At 55.0% G+C, this 18673-nt stretch overlaps 1 protein-coding gene across 1 annotated transcript; it reads right to left on the bottom strand.

The window, feature by feature from the left end:
- Positions 1–273: 273 nt before the first annotated feature.
- On the bottom strand, positions 274–17948 carry ZC3HC1 (zinc finger C3HC-type containing 1). The gene is made up of 10 exons (XM_075925356.2): positions 17782–17948; positions 16000–16111; positions 15594–15744; positions 13727–13810; positions 12835–12962; positions 9637–9794; positions 8606–8849; positions 4996–5208; positions 2688–2897; positions 274–827 (listed from the first exon to the last, which is right to left on the bottom strand). Exons 1-10 carry the CDS (start codon positions 17916–17918, stop codon positions 759–761), a joined length of 1506 nt encoding a protein of 501 aa, XP_075781471.2. The 5' UTR covers positions 17919–17948; the 3' UTR covers positions 274–758.
- Positions 17949–18673: the final 725 nt, after the last annotated feature.

Below are 18673 nucleotides of genomic sequence, written 5' to 3'. Positions count from 1 at the left end.
CTTCCTTCCTCTGCAGTGCCCTACTGGAGGGGGTAAATTCTACAGGGCTTGGCAAGGCAGATGCTTCTTCAACTTCCTGGGTTGGCAGTTCCCACCCTGCTATGTGCCAGAGACCGCTAGCACGGCCTGGGCCTCCCTGGCTTGCAGGCAAAGCCAGCCTGGCTCTTTGTACGGTGCCAGAGCTGTGGGCATGACCCTGCAAGCCGCAATTACGTCACCAATTGGCCCCACCCTCGAAGAAAGGCACCCCAGCCAGCAAAGAAAAACCCCAAGCACAGTGAAAGCTTTTATTACCCCCTGGCACCACCCCCATGCCAGCGGGGCCCTGGCTCACAGGCCCACGGAGGGAGTGCAGGGAGGACAGGCCTCGGGCCATCTGCTGCACTAACCAATGACATGGACGCTGTTCCTTGGCAGGAGAGCTCTTCCCCGCCCGGATCCTGCTCTGGTTGGAGGTGAGAACTCGGTGCAGGGCTGTCCACAGCTGGCAGCTCCGAGGGCTGCAGGGGCAACTCGGGAGGAGGGTGCAGGTTTCGAGATGTGCCCGTAGGCTCAGCTGGGGTTTCAAATCAAACTGTTGTGGTCTGCAGCTTGCAGCCAGGGCAGAGTGCGGCCTTCATGCTGTGGTGTGGGCACCTCCAGACTGCCTGCTTCTCCCAGGAAAGGGCGCCTGCTCCCTGCCGGGCCTGGGGGAGCATCTCCGGGGCGGCAGGGCAAACAACCATCCCACGCAGCCCGCCTGGCGGGGCCAAGCGGCTTCAGGAGGAGCATGCGGCTTCCCACTGCCGGAATATCCGGAACACCTTGCAGGATTTTACCGAGAGGCTCTGCAACAAGAAGGAAACAAGGGGACAATCAGAGGTCGAGTGACTCAAAGAGGACTCCTACAGCCATGTGAGGAGAGGGAGAGAGAGAACAGGCAGAGAAAGTGCTAGAGGACAGAACCACTGGGGCGTTCCTCCAAAGCTCACTCCTGCGGTGCAGGCACTAACCATTGGATAACCCTGTTTTATTGAAGGGGAAACTGAGGCACTGAATGGGGCAGTGACACAGTCCGAGCGAGGAGCAAAACTGAGATCCCCAGACCTGAGCTCTACGCACCAGCATACGCTTGTTCTGACACAAGCCCTTCATCTCGATCAAGTACAACAGAGTTGGACTAGTCTCCACTTAGGAAGGAACAATCCGTGTCACATATACAGAATAGACTGTCTAGGAAGGATACTGTAGAAAGGGATCTAGGGGTTATAGTGAACCACAAGTTGAACATGAGTCAACAGTGTGACGCTGTTGCAAAAAAAGCAAATATGATTCTGGGAGGCATTATCAGGAGCGTTGCGAGCAAGGCACGAGAAATCATTCTTCTACTCTACTCTGCGCCGATTAGGCCTCAACCGGAGTCTTGCGTCCAGTTCTGGGCACCCCATTTCAAGGAAGATGTGGAGAAATTGGTGAAGGTCCAGAGAAGAGCAACAAAAATGATGAAAGGTCTAGAGAACATGAGCTATGAGGGAAGGCTGAAAGAATTGGGCTTGTTTATTTAGAAAAGAGAAGACTGAGAGGGGACATGTTAGCAGTTTTTAAGTATCTAAAAGGGTGTTACTGGGAGGAGGGAGAAAAATTATTCTCCTTGGCCTGTGAGGATGGGACAAGAAGCAATGGGCTTAAATTGGGCAAGGAAGGTTTAGGTTGGACATTAGGAAAAATTTCCATCAGGGTGGTGAAACACTGGAATACATTGCCTAAGGAGGTTGTGGAATCTCCATCACTGGAGATATTTAAGAGCAGGTTAGACAGACATCTATCAGGGATGATCTAGACAACACTTGGTCCTGCCGTGAGGGCAGGGGACTGCACTCGATGACCTCTCGAGGTCCCTTCCAATTCTAGTGTTCTGTGATTCTGAGTATCTGTCAAACTGTACCAGCTGTCAGAGGCTTGCTCCGACCAGAGCTGTACGTGGTGTGCCTGGAACAGACACCCAGTTGCCTTGTCCGGGATACAGACCGCTAAATCTTCCAGAGAAATGCTGAAAGCCCCCGGCCCTTCCATGTTACAAGGTTCGTTCTCCAACACGAGGGGTGGGGGAGTAAAACAGACAACGCCTCACTCGGGGCAGCACAGGCCGGTTTGGGTTAAAACCTGTTTAGGTTTGGCAATGTCAAAAATCAGGCTTATAATGGGAACCTAGATTCAACCTTCTCCCTATGCAGAGACTGGCACCCCTCCCTAGTCATGCCCAGTCCCTCCCGGACAGGGTGGATTTATATACGTGTGTGTGCTGCTTCTGGGATCGCGATCCAGATCTTCTGCACCTTCTACATGACCCAGCTCTGGTTTCCTCTTCACTTTCCCCATGGACAGTCAGACTCACCTGATCCCACCTGTGCACGTTACTGACAGCTTCAGCCTCCAGCTAATTTTCCCACTTACAGAGCTGGGGGGACTGGGGGAGAGTCAGTGGGTTTGCGGAGCTAGGAAGCGGATGCCGCTCCAGTTGCTTCTGCCATTTAGACGCCAGCCAGCGGGCGTCCGTCAGGGCTACCAGCAATCAACCCCCTTCCTGGCGGGTTGCCACCAAGCGGTCCCAAGTTTTGTACGTAGCGTCTCAGCCCAAGTTTCTAGCAAACTGGAGACCGGGGAAGAGGGGGGGTTGGTTTTGGGATTGCGACAGCTCGAGCTCTCACCACCAGCTCTGCCTCAGCTGCTCTGTTGGATTTCCTGGCGGCCAGGAGAACGTTCAGCACCGCCCGCCACCCGGGCTCCGCCTTCCCGGACGTCAGCTCCGATTGCTTGCCGGTGTCCTCCGAGGCGGCCTTCTCCTGCACGCCGTTGACCCAAGGGCACCAGTCGCGGTGCTGGGCACTGGGATCGAAGAAGCTTCTGGCGGAGGCATCCTGGAGAAGGGTGTGGGTCGGACACAGGGAGGGGAAGGACTTGTCTTAGCCAGGCCACGTACAACAACCCGACCCGGATTTTAAATCAGCCCCAACGCCAGCCTCCAAAGCCATGCGGAGGCCCCTCTCCAGGGCAGCAGAGGACACCTAGGACACGGGGGTTGTTCAGCTCCTGGGTTGTCTGGGGTAGGGTAGTTACACAAACAGACACCCCCGCCCCCAGCCTGGCACTGCCCAGGGAAAGTCTCTAACAACTGCCAGTGAAAGAAGCCAAGGCAGTGGGCCCTGTAGCACCCCTCTCACCTCAGCCCCGAACTGGAGGGGCCATCTTCGGCCTCCGCAGACGGGGCGTGGAGACACTCTACAGCCATGGGGTCCAACCAGTTGTGAAGCAGTTGTCAGTAAAGTGGCTAATGCTGCAGTGGACTAGCCACACTCAACCAGCCAAATAGCCACATTGATCAAGCTAGGGATGTGAACGACTCGTCGCTTTCCACCCCCCGCTCAGAAAAAGAGAGGAGGGGGTGCTTCAAAGCGGCAGCACCGCATGGAGCTCGGGGGCTTCCGCTTTGAAACGCCGCATGCAGCTCAGGGCCTGCTGGGAGTCTGGGCTGCATGCGGCGTTTCAAAGCAGCTGTGCTGTGTGGAGCCGGGGTCAGCTGTGGACTCTCCCGCTGACCCTTGGCTCCATGCTGCACTGCCGCCTTGAAACACCACATACAGCCCAGGCTCCTTGCGGTATTTCGAAGTAGCAGTGCTGCATGGAGCTTCAGGGTCAGCTGGGGACTTCCCTGATGACCCCGGACTCCATTTGGCACTGCCTCTTTGAAACGCTGCAGGGAGCAGGGGCCAGCAGGGGTCTGCTTGAGTCCCCCTCTGGCCCCGTGCTCCCCGTAGAGCTTTTGCCTTTGAAGTGTAGCAAGAGCCTTGGGGTTGTTGCTACACTTCAAAGGTGGAAGCGCCCTTATTGACTAATGAAACAGTCAATGCAAATTGCATCTTGATCAGCCAATTAATCTAAATGTAACATCCCTAGTTCAAGCCAACTAGCCGCACTCAGCCGGCCAAAGAGCCATACGTGGCTAGCGTGTTGGACACCACGGCTCTAAAGAGACCAAATGGTGAGGGCCAGAGTGGTGCTTTGATACGGCGATCCTGTCCCATTACCGATGACCCTGATCCCTTACACAAAGGCCACCAGATGGGACGGACTTCCATCACACCCAGAGCCCTCTGGATTCAAACCCACAGCTGTGCAGCGATGGGGAACATGGGCAGGGGAGAGAGACAGCGTGTGTGACAGACTGACAGCTGGACGCTGGGGAAGTCTGAGACACGGTGCACTGACTCACTGCCCAGAAGGCTTGCTCAGACCTTGGCTGCTCTGTCCGGCTCCCAGTGCCCTGCAGAGATGGGGTACAGAAGTGAGGGGAGTGGGACACCCTCACATCAGCACCCCCTTTCTCCTCCCACTCTGCAGAGCCCGGAAGACGGTCCTGGGAGCAGCTGCAGGAGCCACGTGGCTGCGGAGCAGCAGGGGAAGGGCACCGGGGCATACACTGCCGCAGGGGCATGGCTCTGCTCATCGAGTGCCTGGCACCTGACTCACCCATGGGCGTTCGGCACAGAGGGAACGCAGCTGAGTGAGTGTGCGTGTGCGTGTGTGTGTGTGTGTGAGCGTGTTTGTTTTTTTCTCCCCTCTTCCGTGGATGCAGCCAGCACAGAGCAACACAAGGAAGAGGGAGCCAGTGGCAAAGACTTGGCCAGAGGCAGGGGAAACCTGAGCTGGGTTCCTGAGCGAAGAGCCTCTTGCATGTGCATGGAGTGAAAGAGTCAAGGCAACAGTGGCAGAAAGGGCCAGGTGGCGGCCGGGCAGCCCCTTCTGGTGGAATGGCACCGCCACGGACCCACGTGGCTGGGGGGAGGGAGGGCAGAGGAAGCAGAGATGCCACTGGCCCATGCCAAGCTACCCTGGAGGCTCTCCAGGTGGTCTCCTCCACAAGGGCCACTGCCAGGGCCCCCACCAGGCGTCAGCTGCAGCGCGAGCGGCGAGTCCTCCCATTCATTCAGCCCCCAGGGCACGTGGCCGGGCACTCACCGAGCTGCTGGAAGAGCAGAGGCGCGCCCGCTTGGCTCTCCGGTGCGGGCTGGACGGCACCTCCATGCTGTCCCCCTGCCCCATGCTGCGGGTTACCGGGCGGCTCCTCGGTGACGGGCTCGCTGCCTCCGGCTCGGCCCGGTCCCCGGGGCTGGCGGAATCCCAGCTCCGCACGCGGGCCGTCACGGGGGACGGGCTCTTCTCGGGCTGCCACTGGGAAGGAGAGGGAAGGGCACGCTCGCTCCAGCAGAGTTCCTCCGCAGAGGCTGGAGGAAGGGGCTTGCACGCGACGCACAGGGAGTCCTGCCTATTGCTCCTCCCGGGCACAGCGAACTCTACCCCCGCACAGCCCCACGAGACTTCCCCTTTGGGGGACCTTTGTGGGGAGAGCGTGCTCCCAAGGCGGGGCCCAGAGCACCGGCCTGAAAACACCCACGTGGGGACAGGCCACCGCCCATCAAACACCCCTTGCTGCCACTAGCTGCCACCCACAGGGCCTCTCTCAGGCTTCCTCCTCTGCTGCCAGCCCCACCGCACAAGAGGTGGAAGAGTGGCCGAGCCGGAGTTGTGCTTCCTCCTCCACAGCAGGGGGCGCTGTGCCCGTTGAGCTCTTTATGCAGAGTCGATGCCCAATCCGGCTGCAGCCATATGAGCATGTGCAGGGGGGTCCAGACCCAGCTGGGGAAGGCAATCAAAGCCCCACCCCTTCTAACCAAAGCCACGCCCCTTCCCCAGACCTTGCCCCTTCAGAACCATCCTCTACCCCGGCCAAGCCCCACTCAAACCCAGCTGCTGGGGAGCCACACGGTACGGCCCCAACCCCTCCCGGGTGCCTGAGCCATGTAGGCAATTTTGGGAAGGTAATGCCTTCCCTTGCCTACGTTACTCGCCACCCAGGGATGCGAATGACTGATCCTAGGGCGTGCAATTGTCAACCCAGCGTAAAACCCAACCCCCACGCAGCCGGGAAGTGAGCGTTTACATGGGTGCGACAGAACCCCCGGGGATGGATTCCACACTCCTCCCCAGGAATCCGAATGCCTCTCGCCTTCAGACGCCCTGAGACAACCACTGTTTTCCCCATCCCCACGCCTCAAAAAACCCACTGGGGCCCTCGAACAAAGGGGATTCTCCCCACCGTCTCGGCGTTGCAACAGCTCCCTCCCCAACCCGGGAGGGCCAGATACAAATCGGGAGGGGAGGGGGAGGGCACACGTCTGTGTTATTCCCAAAGTGCACTGAGGGGTCGTGCCAGTGAAGTGCAGCGCGAGATATCCCTCCAGCGCTGCGATTAAATGCTGGAACCAGAAGCCTAACGGAGCCAGACCGGAAAGACGATGGACATTTTTGACAGCGTTATCATCCATTGGAACAACTTGTCCTGGGGGACTCTCCATCACGGACAACCGGACAGTCAAAACGGGATGGTTTTCTAAGAGACCTGCTCGAGGGATTATTTTAGGGACAATCTTTGGCCTCTGTGACACAGGAGGTCAGAGGATCACAAGGGCCCTTTTGGCCCCCGACTCACTGGAAGAGTGAGATTTAGTTTTCAAGCTCTGATCTTCCCTCCACCGCAGCCAACTAGACGTGCCTAGGACTAGCCAGCTCCCGACACTGGCCCAATGTTTAGGGGCAGCTCTGGGGTGATGGACTGAGCGCACCTGGGGGAGTGGGGTGTAGGGGAGCTCTCCTCCAACTCCCTGCAGGACCCTGAACGCCCCAGAGGTGTCTAGAGATAAAAAATAGCCGGGGGCTGACATTTTCAAAAGCAGCATCGAGGGACGTGCCTGGATTTCTGGGACCCATGGAGATGGAGTCTCATCAGTGCAGAGTGTCTACGGCTCCAAGTAAGTCACAGAGAGCTCCAGGCACTCAGCACTTGGGGGAAGCCCGGTCTGTAGTGATGCAAAATACAGGCAACCGATGGCCACTTTTGAAAGTCTGGGCCGTAGAGAAAACCCCAGCCTGTGGGACCCACTGTCAGGCACCTCCCACTTTAAAAGCCAGACTGAAGTCACCCCTTCCTCTCTTCCGCAATGGTCTCTCCCACGAAGCCGGCTTCAGCCATCTGCCTGAGCCAGAGGGGTCGGCGCTCACAATATATCCAGCCCCCGGATTTAAAGTGAAATCCGTCAGTCCTGCCGCTCCACCCCCCGACACCCTGCAGCCACAGAGCTGCGCTGTGCTTGAGAACGGCACCGCCCCCGTCTGTGCCATCCCACAAGAGGCGGGACAGGAGGGCCTGCGAGGCGGGGGGGAGGAATCGCCCCATAAAACCAGCAAGAACGTCATCCCTGCGGCTTTTCTCCAAGGGCATGGAAACGCCGTGGGATGATAGCGCCCGGCTGGAGGAGAGCTGCCTCAGAGCCATGGCGCGCCTAATCCGACCCAGCACCAGTGGAAAGCGACCAATAAGCAGCTTGCCGAGATGGGTGGGGTGTGGGAACTGGAACCAGGTTCCTGGAAAGAAGGCTCCTCTAGCCATGGCTCAACAAGGAGCCAACTTCCCTGGCGCTAGTGATCAAAGGATGCTGCCCGCTACCGGTGCTAAATCAGAAATCCACGGCAGCCCAGCTCCACAGGTGCCAATCTGGAGTAGCTGGAGAGCGCAGGGTTGTAAGACAGTCAGCAGCCCCTTCCCTGACTGCAGAGTCCAGGCCAGAATTTAGGGAGACCCCATGTGATTAGCGAGCACAGGCTGGGTTTAGTTTCTGGTGCTGGGCGCCAGAGAAAACCGCTGGGTTTTGTCCATGGTCAGTGGCCTCAATACAGCCGAGCCCAGCCTCTTCCCCAGCCCATGGGCCAGGACAGTGGTCATCCGGTAGGGGGAGGGGGAGTTTAACCTCTCAGCACCCCCCCTTCGCTCCCATCAGCCATCAATGTTCTCTATAATTTTTCCCACCCAAGTGCGGAATAAATTAATTGTCGTGTGGCACATGTGGATGTGCACTGCCAGTGGAAACACATGTGGCCAGCAGTGAATTGTTCTTGGGCGGCTGCCCAAGCGCTCAGCTTCTGAGGAACACAGTCAGCCACCCTGACCACGTGGCCCGCGGAGGCTGCTTCCCACAGAACTACAACATGGCTAAGGTAAGTCCCTGCCTGGCCTTGAACTACCCGAGAACGTCGCGAGGCGTTTCCAAGAGGGGTGTCCTCATTTCGGATCTCCGCAGGGAGCCCCCCCACAGCAAACCCACTCGCTGGCGCAGAGCTCTGTGCAGGCATCAGCTGGCCACGGGAAAGGGCATGGGGTATGCGCCACTAGACCAGAAGCTCCCTTATCTTTCCTGCTGCAGTACTCCTGGCCCAGCGGCCACATGCAGAACCCAAACCAAGACCCCCATGGGTGGTAACACCTGGCGCTGTCCCTAGACCATCGTGCTGGCCCTAGATATTTCTCCCTCCCTAGGATGTACGTATAGCTCTCTCAAACAGCACATCTTAAGCAGGGCTAGTAAATACGCCGCCGTGAAGGTCTTCTGTCCACATAGCACTGAGAGGACTTCACAAGGCCATAGCATTTCTGGGGGGCCCCCCATCTCTCTCCAAGGCTCCTTCCCCGAGACGCCTGGAGGGACCCGTCCCAGCAGAGAGAGGCGAACCATACCTGCTCCGAGCCTGGAGGAAGCGTCGTGTCCTGGCTCCGTGTGATCATCCTGCGAGGAGAGGTGGGCACCAGTGGGGCTCGCTCGGAGCGCGCCTCTGTGGGCGTGGTGGGAGTGCTGCCGAGTCCGAAGCAAGAGTCCAGCTCGAGCATGGAAGATTCAATCTGATGGAAGCCCCATAGCCCTACCTTCCTCATGCAGCGGGAGCACGTGATGATCGGGAGGTGCATGGATCTTGACGGAGGGCTGTGTGTTGTGCGAGAAGAGGGGATAAAGTCAGGACGAAATCCAGGAACTTCCTCAAAACGGATACTGGTTTTCAGTACGCACACGTATTTGAAAGATTAAGCATTTAGTTCAGTGTTCCCCAATCTTCTGAAAGCTGAGCCCCCACCTCTGGGAAGTGAAATCAATGATTTCACCCTGCCACGCCCTGTTTAGAGCCTACACGTTCTAATCTATACACCAACCTGCACACACACCTCAGTCAGCTCTCTGCATGCTCCAGCCTTGATGAGCAGTGGACTAAGAAAAGGCGGATGTTTATCTGCAATCTCCCCATCAGCACCCACCAAAAGAAACGGGGCAAATGACAGCCCCGAGTGAAGATTTCAGGCTTGCTGAAAACTCAGGCAGATGCCAGTTTCTGCGTCAGTTACCTCATCACATTGTTTTGCAGGTTTTCTTTGCAACCATAGCCTTGCATCTGCAACAGGTTTGACTTGCATCTGACGAAGTGGGTCTTTGCCCACGAAAGCTGACGCTCCTACACTTCAGTTAGTCTATAAGGTGCCACAGGACTCCTCGCCGCTTTTGCAACCATAGCTGCTAGAGACGGACGGTTTTAAAATATTAGACGCATAGGCCCTGAAGAGAGAATATTGGGGAGTGCAATCTCTTGTGCTCCAGCGTCCTGTCTCGGAGACGTTTCGCGGCAAATGACAGCAAGGTGCGATCTATGTTTTGAAAAGGGCGTGTGATATTTACAAACAGCATTTTAGCTCTCGCTGTCAGATACTAATCACCTACTAACCTGTAAGCCCAGCCACAGAGGGCCAGAATGCAGGCAGGAACGTGGATTTGAAAAATGTCAGAGCCCGTCTTCGTCGGCGTTTTCCCCCCTTCGGTTTTGCATTCGAGCTCCTCCTCGATCAGATGCAGGAGACGGCTGATTTTATCTTCCGTCAATGACTGCAAAGGACACACGACTCAGTCACGGTTGGGGAGGGGTATGAGCCAGGCTTGTGTTTCCTCCGTAGGAGAGGCATGTTTGGAGCGAAGACCGTCTCTGACTATGTGTAAAGCACTTAGCACAGTGGGGCACTCAGCTCAGCACCACTGTGCTACAAACAAATCATCGTAACGTGGGGTACGTCTAGACTACGTGCCTCTGTCGCCAGAGGCATGTAGATTAGGCTACCAGACATAGGAAAATGAAGCGGCGATTTAAATAATCGCCGCTTCATTTAAATTTACATGGCTGCCGTGCTGAGCCGACAAACAGCTGATCAGCTGTTTGTCGGCTCAGCGCGATAGTCTGGACGCGCGGGTGTTGACAGCATAGGTATTTGTCGACCACCCAGGTAAACCTCATTCCAGGAGGCATACCTGGGTGGTCGACAAATACCTTTGATGTGGACACCCGCGTATCCAGACTATCACGCTAAGCCAACAAACAGCTGATCAGCTGTTTGTCGGCTCAGCGCGGCAGCCATGTAAATTTAAATGAAGCGGCGATTATTTAAATCGCTGCTTCATTTTACTATGTCTGGTAGCCTAATCTACATGCCTCTGGCGACAGGAAAGTGGACTCAGGAAAGTGACTGTGGACTCCTCAGATGGGTTCCCCGGGTGTTTTCAGAATCAGAGCTGCTGAGTTTCAAGACCAATGTGAAGTGTCTATTCCGGTTAGCTCTTTTGTGCTAACATGGAGGGGGGCAGGATGGATTCTCTTCTGCCTTGGGCATGATCAACTCAATTCTGAACGCCAAACTAGCCTCCACTGCCCACAAGGCCACACAGTTGACAGAGAGTAGAATGTTGTCGGCAGAATCTTGGTTACTGGTGATGAAGGGGGAACCAGAAAGAACCCAGATTGACTCTCAGGCTATGTCTACACTTCGAGTTTTCTTGGCAAAAAATATGCTAATGAGGGACTCATTTGCATGAGTCACGATCTCATTTGTATATTTTCTGTCGATCCGTTTTTGCGCAAAAACAAGCAGTGTGGACGTTTCCTTTTAGTGGAAAAATATTTTTTTGCACAAGATCCTTATGACCCCAAAAAGGAAGTATACCGATCTTGTGGAAAAAGGGGTTTTTGTGCAAAAAGAAAACGTCCACACTGCTTGTTTTTGCGCAAAAACCCATAGCGCAAACAATGGATCAGCAGAAAATATGCAAATGAGATCGCGACTCATGCAAACGAGTCCCTCTAACACATTTTTTGCCGAGAAAACTCATAGCGTAGACGTATGGGCGGTGGTAGTGTGTGTGTAAACTGAGTACATGGATGGGAAATCACTAAAACACACGGAGGAAAGAGGCGCGTGGTCCCATGGGGAGGGAGACAGAATATCAGATAAGGGATGTAAGGGAGTAGTTGAATTGTTAACAACCGGATAAGCCTGTGCTTATTGGGTAGTTGAGTTGCCGACATGCTCTCCTGCCTCTTCCTGTCTCTGTGCTCCCCCTTACCGCTGCCTCTGGGCAGCAGAGGAGGCAGACCGCAGTGGTTCCAGAGCCGGCACGAGCCGGGGAGGTTCAGTCCCAGCTTACGCTGCCCCTGGGAGCTGCGGCTCCAAATTTTAAATGTAGCAAGAGTCTGGCAGGTGCTTGGACTGCTGCAGCTTTGCATTTTAATATAGTAGGAGCCGGGCTGCCTGAGCACCTGGCTCCTACTACATTTAAACTGCAGAGCCGCAGCGGGGTAGCGAGAGCCGCTTCCCTTATTGACTAATCGAGTACTCGATGGAAATTCCATCGACTACTCGATTAGCTAATTAACCGCAACTTAACAACCCAAATCCGCCTATCTTCTCGCCTGTGGCGAGTAGATTTCAGCCGGTTGCCCCGTTCACTGGTGGTGTGCGCATGCGCGGTGCGGGGCTGGCGAGTGGATTTCGCCGCGGTTTGTCGAGCCCTGCTAATAGTAGAAAGGACACCAATGGGATCGAAATAGCTAAGTCAACCGCCCCCACTGTTATTGCCCTGACCTGATGAAGTCTTGGTTCCAGTAAATATATCCACCCCGGTGTCCTTCCAAAAGGCAACCAAACACCCGACTACAACAATGGGCCTTTGTACATGGCTGATGGGAAGTAGACCCAGAGCCCTGGGCGACTGCTAGAAGATAGGATAGGCTACCAGGGGAGCCGACAGTGATGTCCAGCGCCTGGGTAAGATGGGGCAGAGCTGACTCCACGCTCCCAGGAGAAGCAGGGCCTCGCATGGAAGGGGTGGGGCCAGGACAGCCAAGCATCAACCCTGCCCAGAGTGTGCCCGCCCCCCAGCCCTTAGAGCCACCCAGAGCACGCTGCAAGTTGCTCCAACAGCAATTTAAAGGGCCCAGGGCCTATAGGCTGCAGCTTTCTGGTTACTCTGTCTTACGATCACCACGCCGCTAACGAGACGAGGCTGGATGCTACTTTCTGCTCATGACACCTTGCTGATTAATGTGTGTAACTTACAGCGGGTGAGGGGGCTGCGGGTAGGCCTGGCCTCCTTCCCTCTGCTATGAAGGGCACAGAGCACAAAGACGGGCTACAGCCTCCTTCCCGTGAAACATTTCCACATGAAGCAGCGGGCACCTGAGGCTGCCGACAGCTTCATGCACATTCGCAACACTGTGAACTACTTGCTTTCGGGGGCTTCCTCCCCAAACTGTGCAATTAGAGGATGCAATTTTTAAAACCGTCTTAAAAAAAAAAACTCTCAGGAAATTCCACACCCAAGACCTTTGTTAAGAGAAGGTTGCGCTTGCAAAATGAAGCACTCACACATCAGGCAACACCTCGGGTCACACGTACGGACTAGTACCACGGTGTGATGATGCGTGAGCAAGGGGCAGAGCTAAGGGTATCCGAGCAACTCTCATTTTACCTTTCCTGGCTTCTGAGTTCTCAACCTCCATGTCATTTTTGTATGAATTCATAGTGTGCCAGGAGGCCAGGCCTTTTCATCCGACCCATCGCTCCCCCCCAATGGTGAATTCAGGCTTGTGCGAACTCACCATATTTTTCAGATCCTCTGGTTTCAGAGAGGGCAGCTGAAGTTCTAGCTGACACAGGCTGTGAAAGCGGTCCAGGAAGTCACTGACAAGGGCTAGGGGCTCATCCACCAGTAGAACAGCAAAACGATCTAGTGTGAAGCAAAGCGCAAGAGGCTTCAGTTTTCTTGCAGGTCCCTGCCCTCGCCTCATTTCATAGAGCAGGCCAGTGATGCCAAATTAAAAACAAGGGTCCTCCTCCCATTAAAAGGCCAAGCACAAAAAGGACAACAGACCGACTATTTTGTTCCTTTCCGGGTCACCTTTGTGCCTGATCCGTCACTGAAAAGTGGGTCCGTTTCCTTGGGAAGCGAGGGCTTTAAATAGGATACATTCTCCAACCCCTTTACAAATGCCCTGAGTCATTCAGCTCCCTCCACATCCCAATTAGAGTTTTAACAGTCCTCCCTCTCTGGAAAAAGGGACTGTAGCAACCCTGAAAGTAGGGATATCAAGGTTTAACCGGTAAGCTTCACCCTTAATGGTTAAGGTTAACTAGTTAACCAGCTTCCCTAGGGCTGGAGCTGGCATCAGCTGAAGGTAGGAAGGTAGGAGTGCGGTACCAGGGGAAGGGGAGTGCAGGCCCAGGAGCTGCTCCGACCGAGACACTAGAACAGCCCAGGCATTGGGGGAGACAGGGGGGCACAGGCAGGGGTTGCTCTGACGGGGCTGGAGCCCTCCCTCCCCCCCCGTTTAATCAATTACCTGGTTAAACAATAGGTTACATCCCTACCTGGAGGTAGGTACCACTGAAGGCAATGCTGTCCGATACAGAAGGATAGAGGAGCAAGACTAACAGGGAAGGCAGAGAGCATATTCTTGAACTGTTGCCCAGATCGACCTTAGTGATACTTACCTGGGCAGGGGTTGTCGGGCCAGAAGCAGAACTTCTCGTGGGCCGTGCACAAAGCTTTCTTCAACTCCACACACCGCTCCTTGTCTGAAAGGCAAACAGGACTGGGACCTCGGAAGCTGCGGAACAATCTACTGCAGGAAGCAGGGGGGGACAGGTCCGTGTAGTTGGACAAAGCGCCGCAGAAGACACGGCAGCGGCAGAGGGGTGGCGGGAGAGAGCGAACAGGCCTTCTGTAGCTCCAGTGTCCATGTGGTGTCATTTTGATGGATATTTGCATGGAGGGCTACATACAAATCTGGCCTGCAGACCCCCGGCAAAGGCACTTACTGCAGGATCTTAAACCACCTTCCTTTCCCTGCATCCTAGAGCAGAACCCCCTCCCATTGGGGGCAGACTGCGTCATACCCTCTGCCCCACCAGCTCTTCTTCCCTGCCGCTAACTCTAATTCCTCCCTGCCCTGGCATGCTTTGTCATACTCTTCCTCCCCACATTGGCTCATGCTCAGAAGGAGCAGCCATGAAGTAGCAGAAAAGAGGAGACTAAGGAGTGATATGATAGAGGTCTATACAATCATGACTGGTGTAGAAAAAGTGAGTAAGGAAAAGTTATTTTTTATTCCCACAATATAAAAACTAGGGGTCATCAAAAGAAATGAATGGGCAGCAGGTTTAAAATAAACAAAAGGAAGTTTTTTGTCACGCAGCACATAGTCAGCTTTTCGAACTCCTTGCCAGAGAATGTGGTAAAGGCTAGGACTTAAACAGGGTTCAAAAAAGAGCTAGATAGCCATTGATGGACCTAACCTCCATGAATTTGTTAGCCAAGATGGATAAGAATATATGGAAATATACCGCTCTCATAGAACTGGAAGGGACCTTGAGAGGTCATCAAGTCCAGTCAGTCCCCTGCCCTCACAGCAGGACTAAGTACCATCCCTGAAAGATCTGCCCCAGATCCCTAAATGGCCCCCTCAAGGATTGAACTCACAACCCTGGGTTTAGCAAGCAAAAAGCTCAAACCACTGAGCTATCCATCCTTCCCCGCCCCCCGAATGGTGTCCCTAGCCTGTTTGTCTGGAAAGGGGTGACAGGGGAGGGATCACATGAGGATTACCTGTTGTGTTCCCTCCCTCTGGGGCATCAAGTATTGGCCACTGTCGGCAGACAGGATACTGGGCTGGATGGATCTTTGGTCTGACCCAGTAGGGCCGTTCTTATGTTCTTACCCGGCATTGCTTGGGTCATTAAAGAAGGGCTTAGGGCAGGAGGCGTGGGGGATGCAGGAGTCAGGATTGTGGGGTGAGGAGGAACTCTGGCCAGGGGACTATGTGTGCATAGGGGAGTGGTCAGGAACGGGGGACCAAAGCTTTCCCAACCCCCAAGATTTGTACCAGGATTGCTTGGTCTTATCCTTCCGGTCCCTGTCAGGGCATGAGAGCAAAATGTGTAATTTATCTGACCCCTGCGCTCCCCAGCCAGAATGAGGAATGAACATTCCCCTTACGCCCCGATGAGCAGGAATAGCCAGCAATGTCCCCATACAAATCTATGGGGGGCTTCTGCTCCCCCCGCTCCCCAGCCTGCCCTCTCTAAAGGGCACCTGTGGGATTGGGAGGCTTGGAACTGGGACCTAGTGATTCTGTCTCTTTTCTGTATGGTTTTATGCTAAGCAATCCCATTCCAGGCATATCCCATTTTCCTGGCACAACCAAACCCTGACCTTGCTTTAAGCTACGATCAGAGGAAGCTGCCTACCGAATGTGGCAGTCCTAGCTCTTACTGTGTAGGAGAAGTTCTTGAACAAACAGACTCACGGACAGATGGACAGACAAAGCAATCACCCGTACGAAGAGACAGTTCTACATACATTTGTTGAAGTCAAATGCCAGCTGCAAACTTGCACAGAGGAAGGCCTGACAGCTGGAACACTTCAGCATGTCGCTTTCTACGATGGTCCATCCATACTTGGCACATATCAAGGGGGACAGCTCATGAGGTTTGCCTGCCCACTTCAAAGAGTGCTTGTGATAAGGACAATACAGAGACATTACAATTATATTTAGCTAAATATCTGGGACAATCACACAATCCACTTGGGGCTTAATTATTTCTCCACCTCATAAGAAATGAAGTGGCGGGGTGAAGAGACACACTTGTGGGCTGACAGCCAGGAGAGATTCGGAGTTGGTTTTGGGGGACAGAGCATGGAAGGGTCCTCCCCCACGTGGCCCTGGCAGCTTTTGATACAGAAAGCTCAACACCACAAAGGATATAGTAAATGTTTCTACTCGGCTGAAGAAGGCTTCTTTACTAGTTGTCTCAAAAGGAAGAACATCTGTTTGTGAAGATCCATTAGTTGATTCTGAACAGGCAGATGTGTCCTTTCTAAAATAAAACAACAGGTCAGCAAGGGAAGTACCTTCGCTCTGTGCATAAAGATTTCATTAATGTATCAGAAAAATGCATATGCAACACTGAGCTCACAACACCTCTATCAATCTCATCCTTCAAACTTAACCTCAAAACAAATTTCAAAAGGCCTACAAACCTGATTCTAAGGAATGTTAACTTTCCATCAATATAGTTAAGAACCGGCACAAAATGCATAGGGAGATCAGAGAATCTTCATCATTGGACGTTTTTAAGAACAGGTTAGACAAACACCTGTCAGGGATGGGACAGCTACTACATGGTCCTGCTCTGAGAGCAGGGGACTGGACTAGATGACCTCCTAAGGTCCCTCGTAGTTTTACATTTCTGTGATAGGACGCAAGACTGTACAGACACAAAGACAACTTTGGTTTGGTTCCCAGCTCAAGGCTACATTAGCTCCTGGGATAGAGGGGGAAAAAAGGAGGCCAGGAGGCACTGTTACAGAATAAATGTGAATTTCTCATTTAATATTTCCTTATGATAGTATCCAGAGGCCTTGGTTGAGCCTGTGATGCTCCTGACACCACCAATTACGCCCTCCTTCTTAAAAACTTGTGCTCCTTTGGCTTCTGTAATTCTGTCCTCTCCACGTTCTCCTATTTCTCTAATTTTTTCTTCCAACATCTCCTTTGATAAGTCTTCCTCTTTTCCTCTCCTTTCCATTTGAGAGTCCCCCAAGTCATGCCCTTGTCTTTAGATAAGAAGCACGGAACCTAAGGCCTGGGGGATAGATGCGATGAGATGGATGCTCCCACCCCACCAATGGGAAGCTCACATTGGCACTCCAGCCCCCCCCCCCACTACCCCATCACAAGCTGGAGCACACAAAAACTACTACCCTGCCCCCCCAGGCTCTGGTGTGCAAGTGGAATGTGGGGAGTGTTTTTCTGCTTCTCGGACAAGGTCCATGTCAGTGACAGTTTTCTTTCTTTCTCCCCGCCCCCCGCCCACTTGTGTATGGCCCCTGACTTATTTTTCTGTGGGTCAACGGCCCCTGACCCCAAAAAGGTTCTCCCCGCCCCTACTTTAGATCTTTTTGCTATTTCAACCACCATCTTTTCGCTGATGAATGACGGCCGTTTCTCCTTCATCTATGAGCCTCCAAGCCATTCTCCACTAGAGAACGATGCATTGCCTTCACCTCCTTGATGCCCGGCTGGCCTCGTAACGTTCACTTTTGGCCAAACCTGAGCGCAGAAACGTCCTCTCTAAAACCTTCCCCACTCCACCTATTCTTGGTCCCCTTCAAAAAAAAAGCCACCACAAGCCCTCCACCTCTCCAGCCAAAGATTAGAGGGGGGGGGGCTGCCTTCTGCGCCTGCCCTGCTACCGCTGCTAACCAAGGGAGCGTTTAAATCCGGCCGCACCGGGCGGGGAAAGAAAACCCGCCTCGAGAGTCGGCGGCTCCTGCGCACGGGACCCAGCCGGCAAGAGGGGGGCTGAAGGGGGAGGCCTCCCAACCGGCTGTGCCAGCGTCCCCGCCCGGGGCCCCTCCCCCAGCCTGGTTTCAGGGGCGCCCGGCCTGGCGGGCCCGCGTGGGAGGGGGGGGCACCCTGGCAACCATGTAACCATGGAGACCGGGGCGGCAACCGGGCGCGGCGGCTCCGCCCCTCCCCGCTCACCCCTCCGGGCTGGCCTCCTCCGGGGCGATCCCCCCGTCGATCAGCTCCCGGATCTTCTGCGGGGTCCCGGCGGGGGACTTCGGCTTGCCCCCCGCCCCCTCCTCGCCCGTGGGGGCCGCGGCGCTGGGCGCCGCCATCTTGGTCCCGCCCGTGGAATGTTCCCCCGCCCCCTCCGGGGCGGGAAACAAGGAGCCGCGGAACTCGCGTTCCGCCCCCGCAGCGAGGGCGCCTCTCTCCACCCCCCGGGTTAGGGGGAATGGCCTGGCGGGGGGGCCCTGAGCTAAAACCCCCCCCCATTGCCAAATCCATCCCCAGGACAGGGAGCTGATAAGGACACCTCCCTGATGAGGGGACAGGGCTTAGGAGGAGCAGAAGGGGAATAAGGATTCATGAGGGTGCGTCTACACTGCAGGGAGGAATGGGGGTGCTAAGGGTGCGTCTACACTGCAGGCACTGCAGGGAGGAATGGGAGTATTAAGGGTGCATCTACACTGCAGGTGCTGCAGGGAGGAATGGGGGTACTAAGGGTGCGTCTACACTGCAGGCACTGCAGGGAGGAATGGGAGTATTAAGGGTGCATCTACACTGCAGGTGCTGCAGGGAGGAATGGGGGTACTAAGGGTGCGTCTACACTGCAGGTGCTGCAGGGAGGAATGGGGGTACTAAGGGTGCGTCTACGCTGCAGGGAGCAATGGGGGTACTAAGGGTGCATCTACACTGCAGGTGCTGCAGGGAGGAATGGGGGTACTAAGGGTGCGTCTACGCTGCAGGGAGGAATGGGGGTACTAAGGGTGCGTCTACACTGCAGGCACTGCAGGGAGGAATGGGAGTATTAAGGGTGCATCTACACTGCAGGCACTGCAGGGAGGAATGGGGGTACTAAGGGTGCATC

The sequence above is a fragment of the Pelodiscus sinensis genome, chromosome 1, assembly GCF_052426305.1.
Source record: "Pelodiscus sinensis isolate ZL-2025 chromosome 1, ASM5242630v1, whole genome shotgun sequence".
In the NCBI taxonomy this organism is placed as follows: Eukaryota; Metazoa; Chordata; order Testudines; family Trionychidae; genus Pelodiscus; species Pelodiscus sinensis.
The sequence above is the reverse complement of the archived record's forward strand: the minus strand, read 5'-3'. Positions and strand labels throughout refer to the sequence as shown.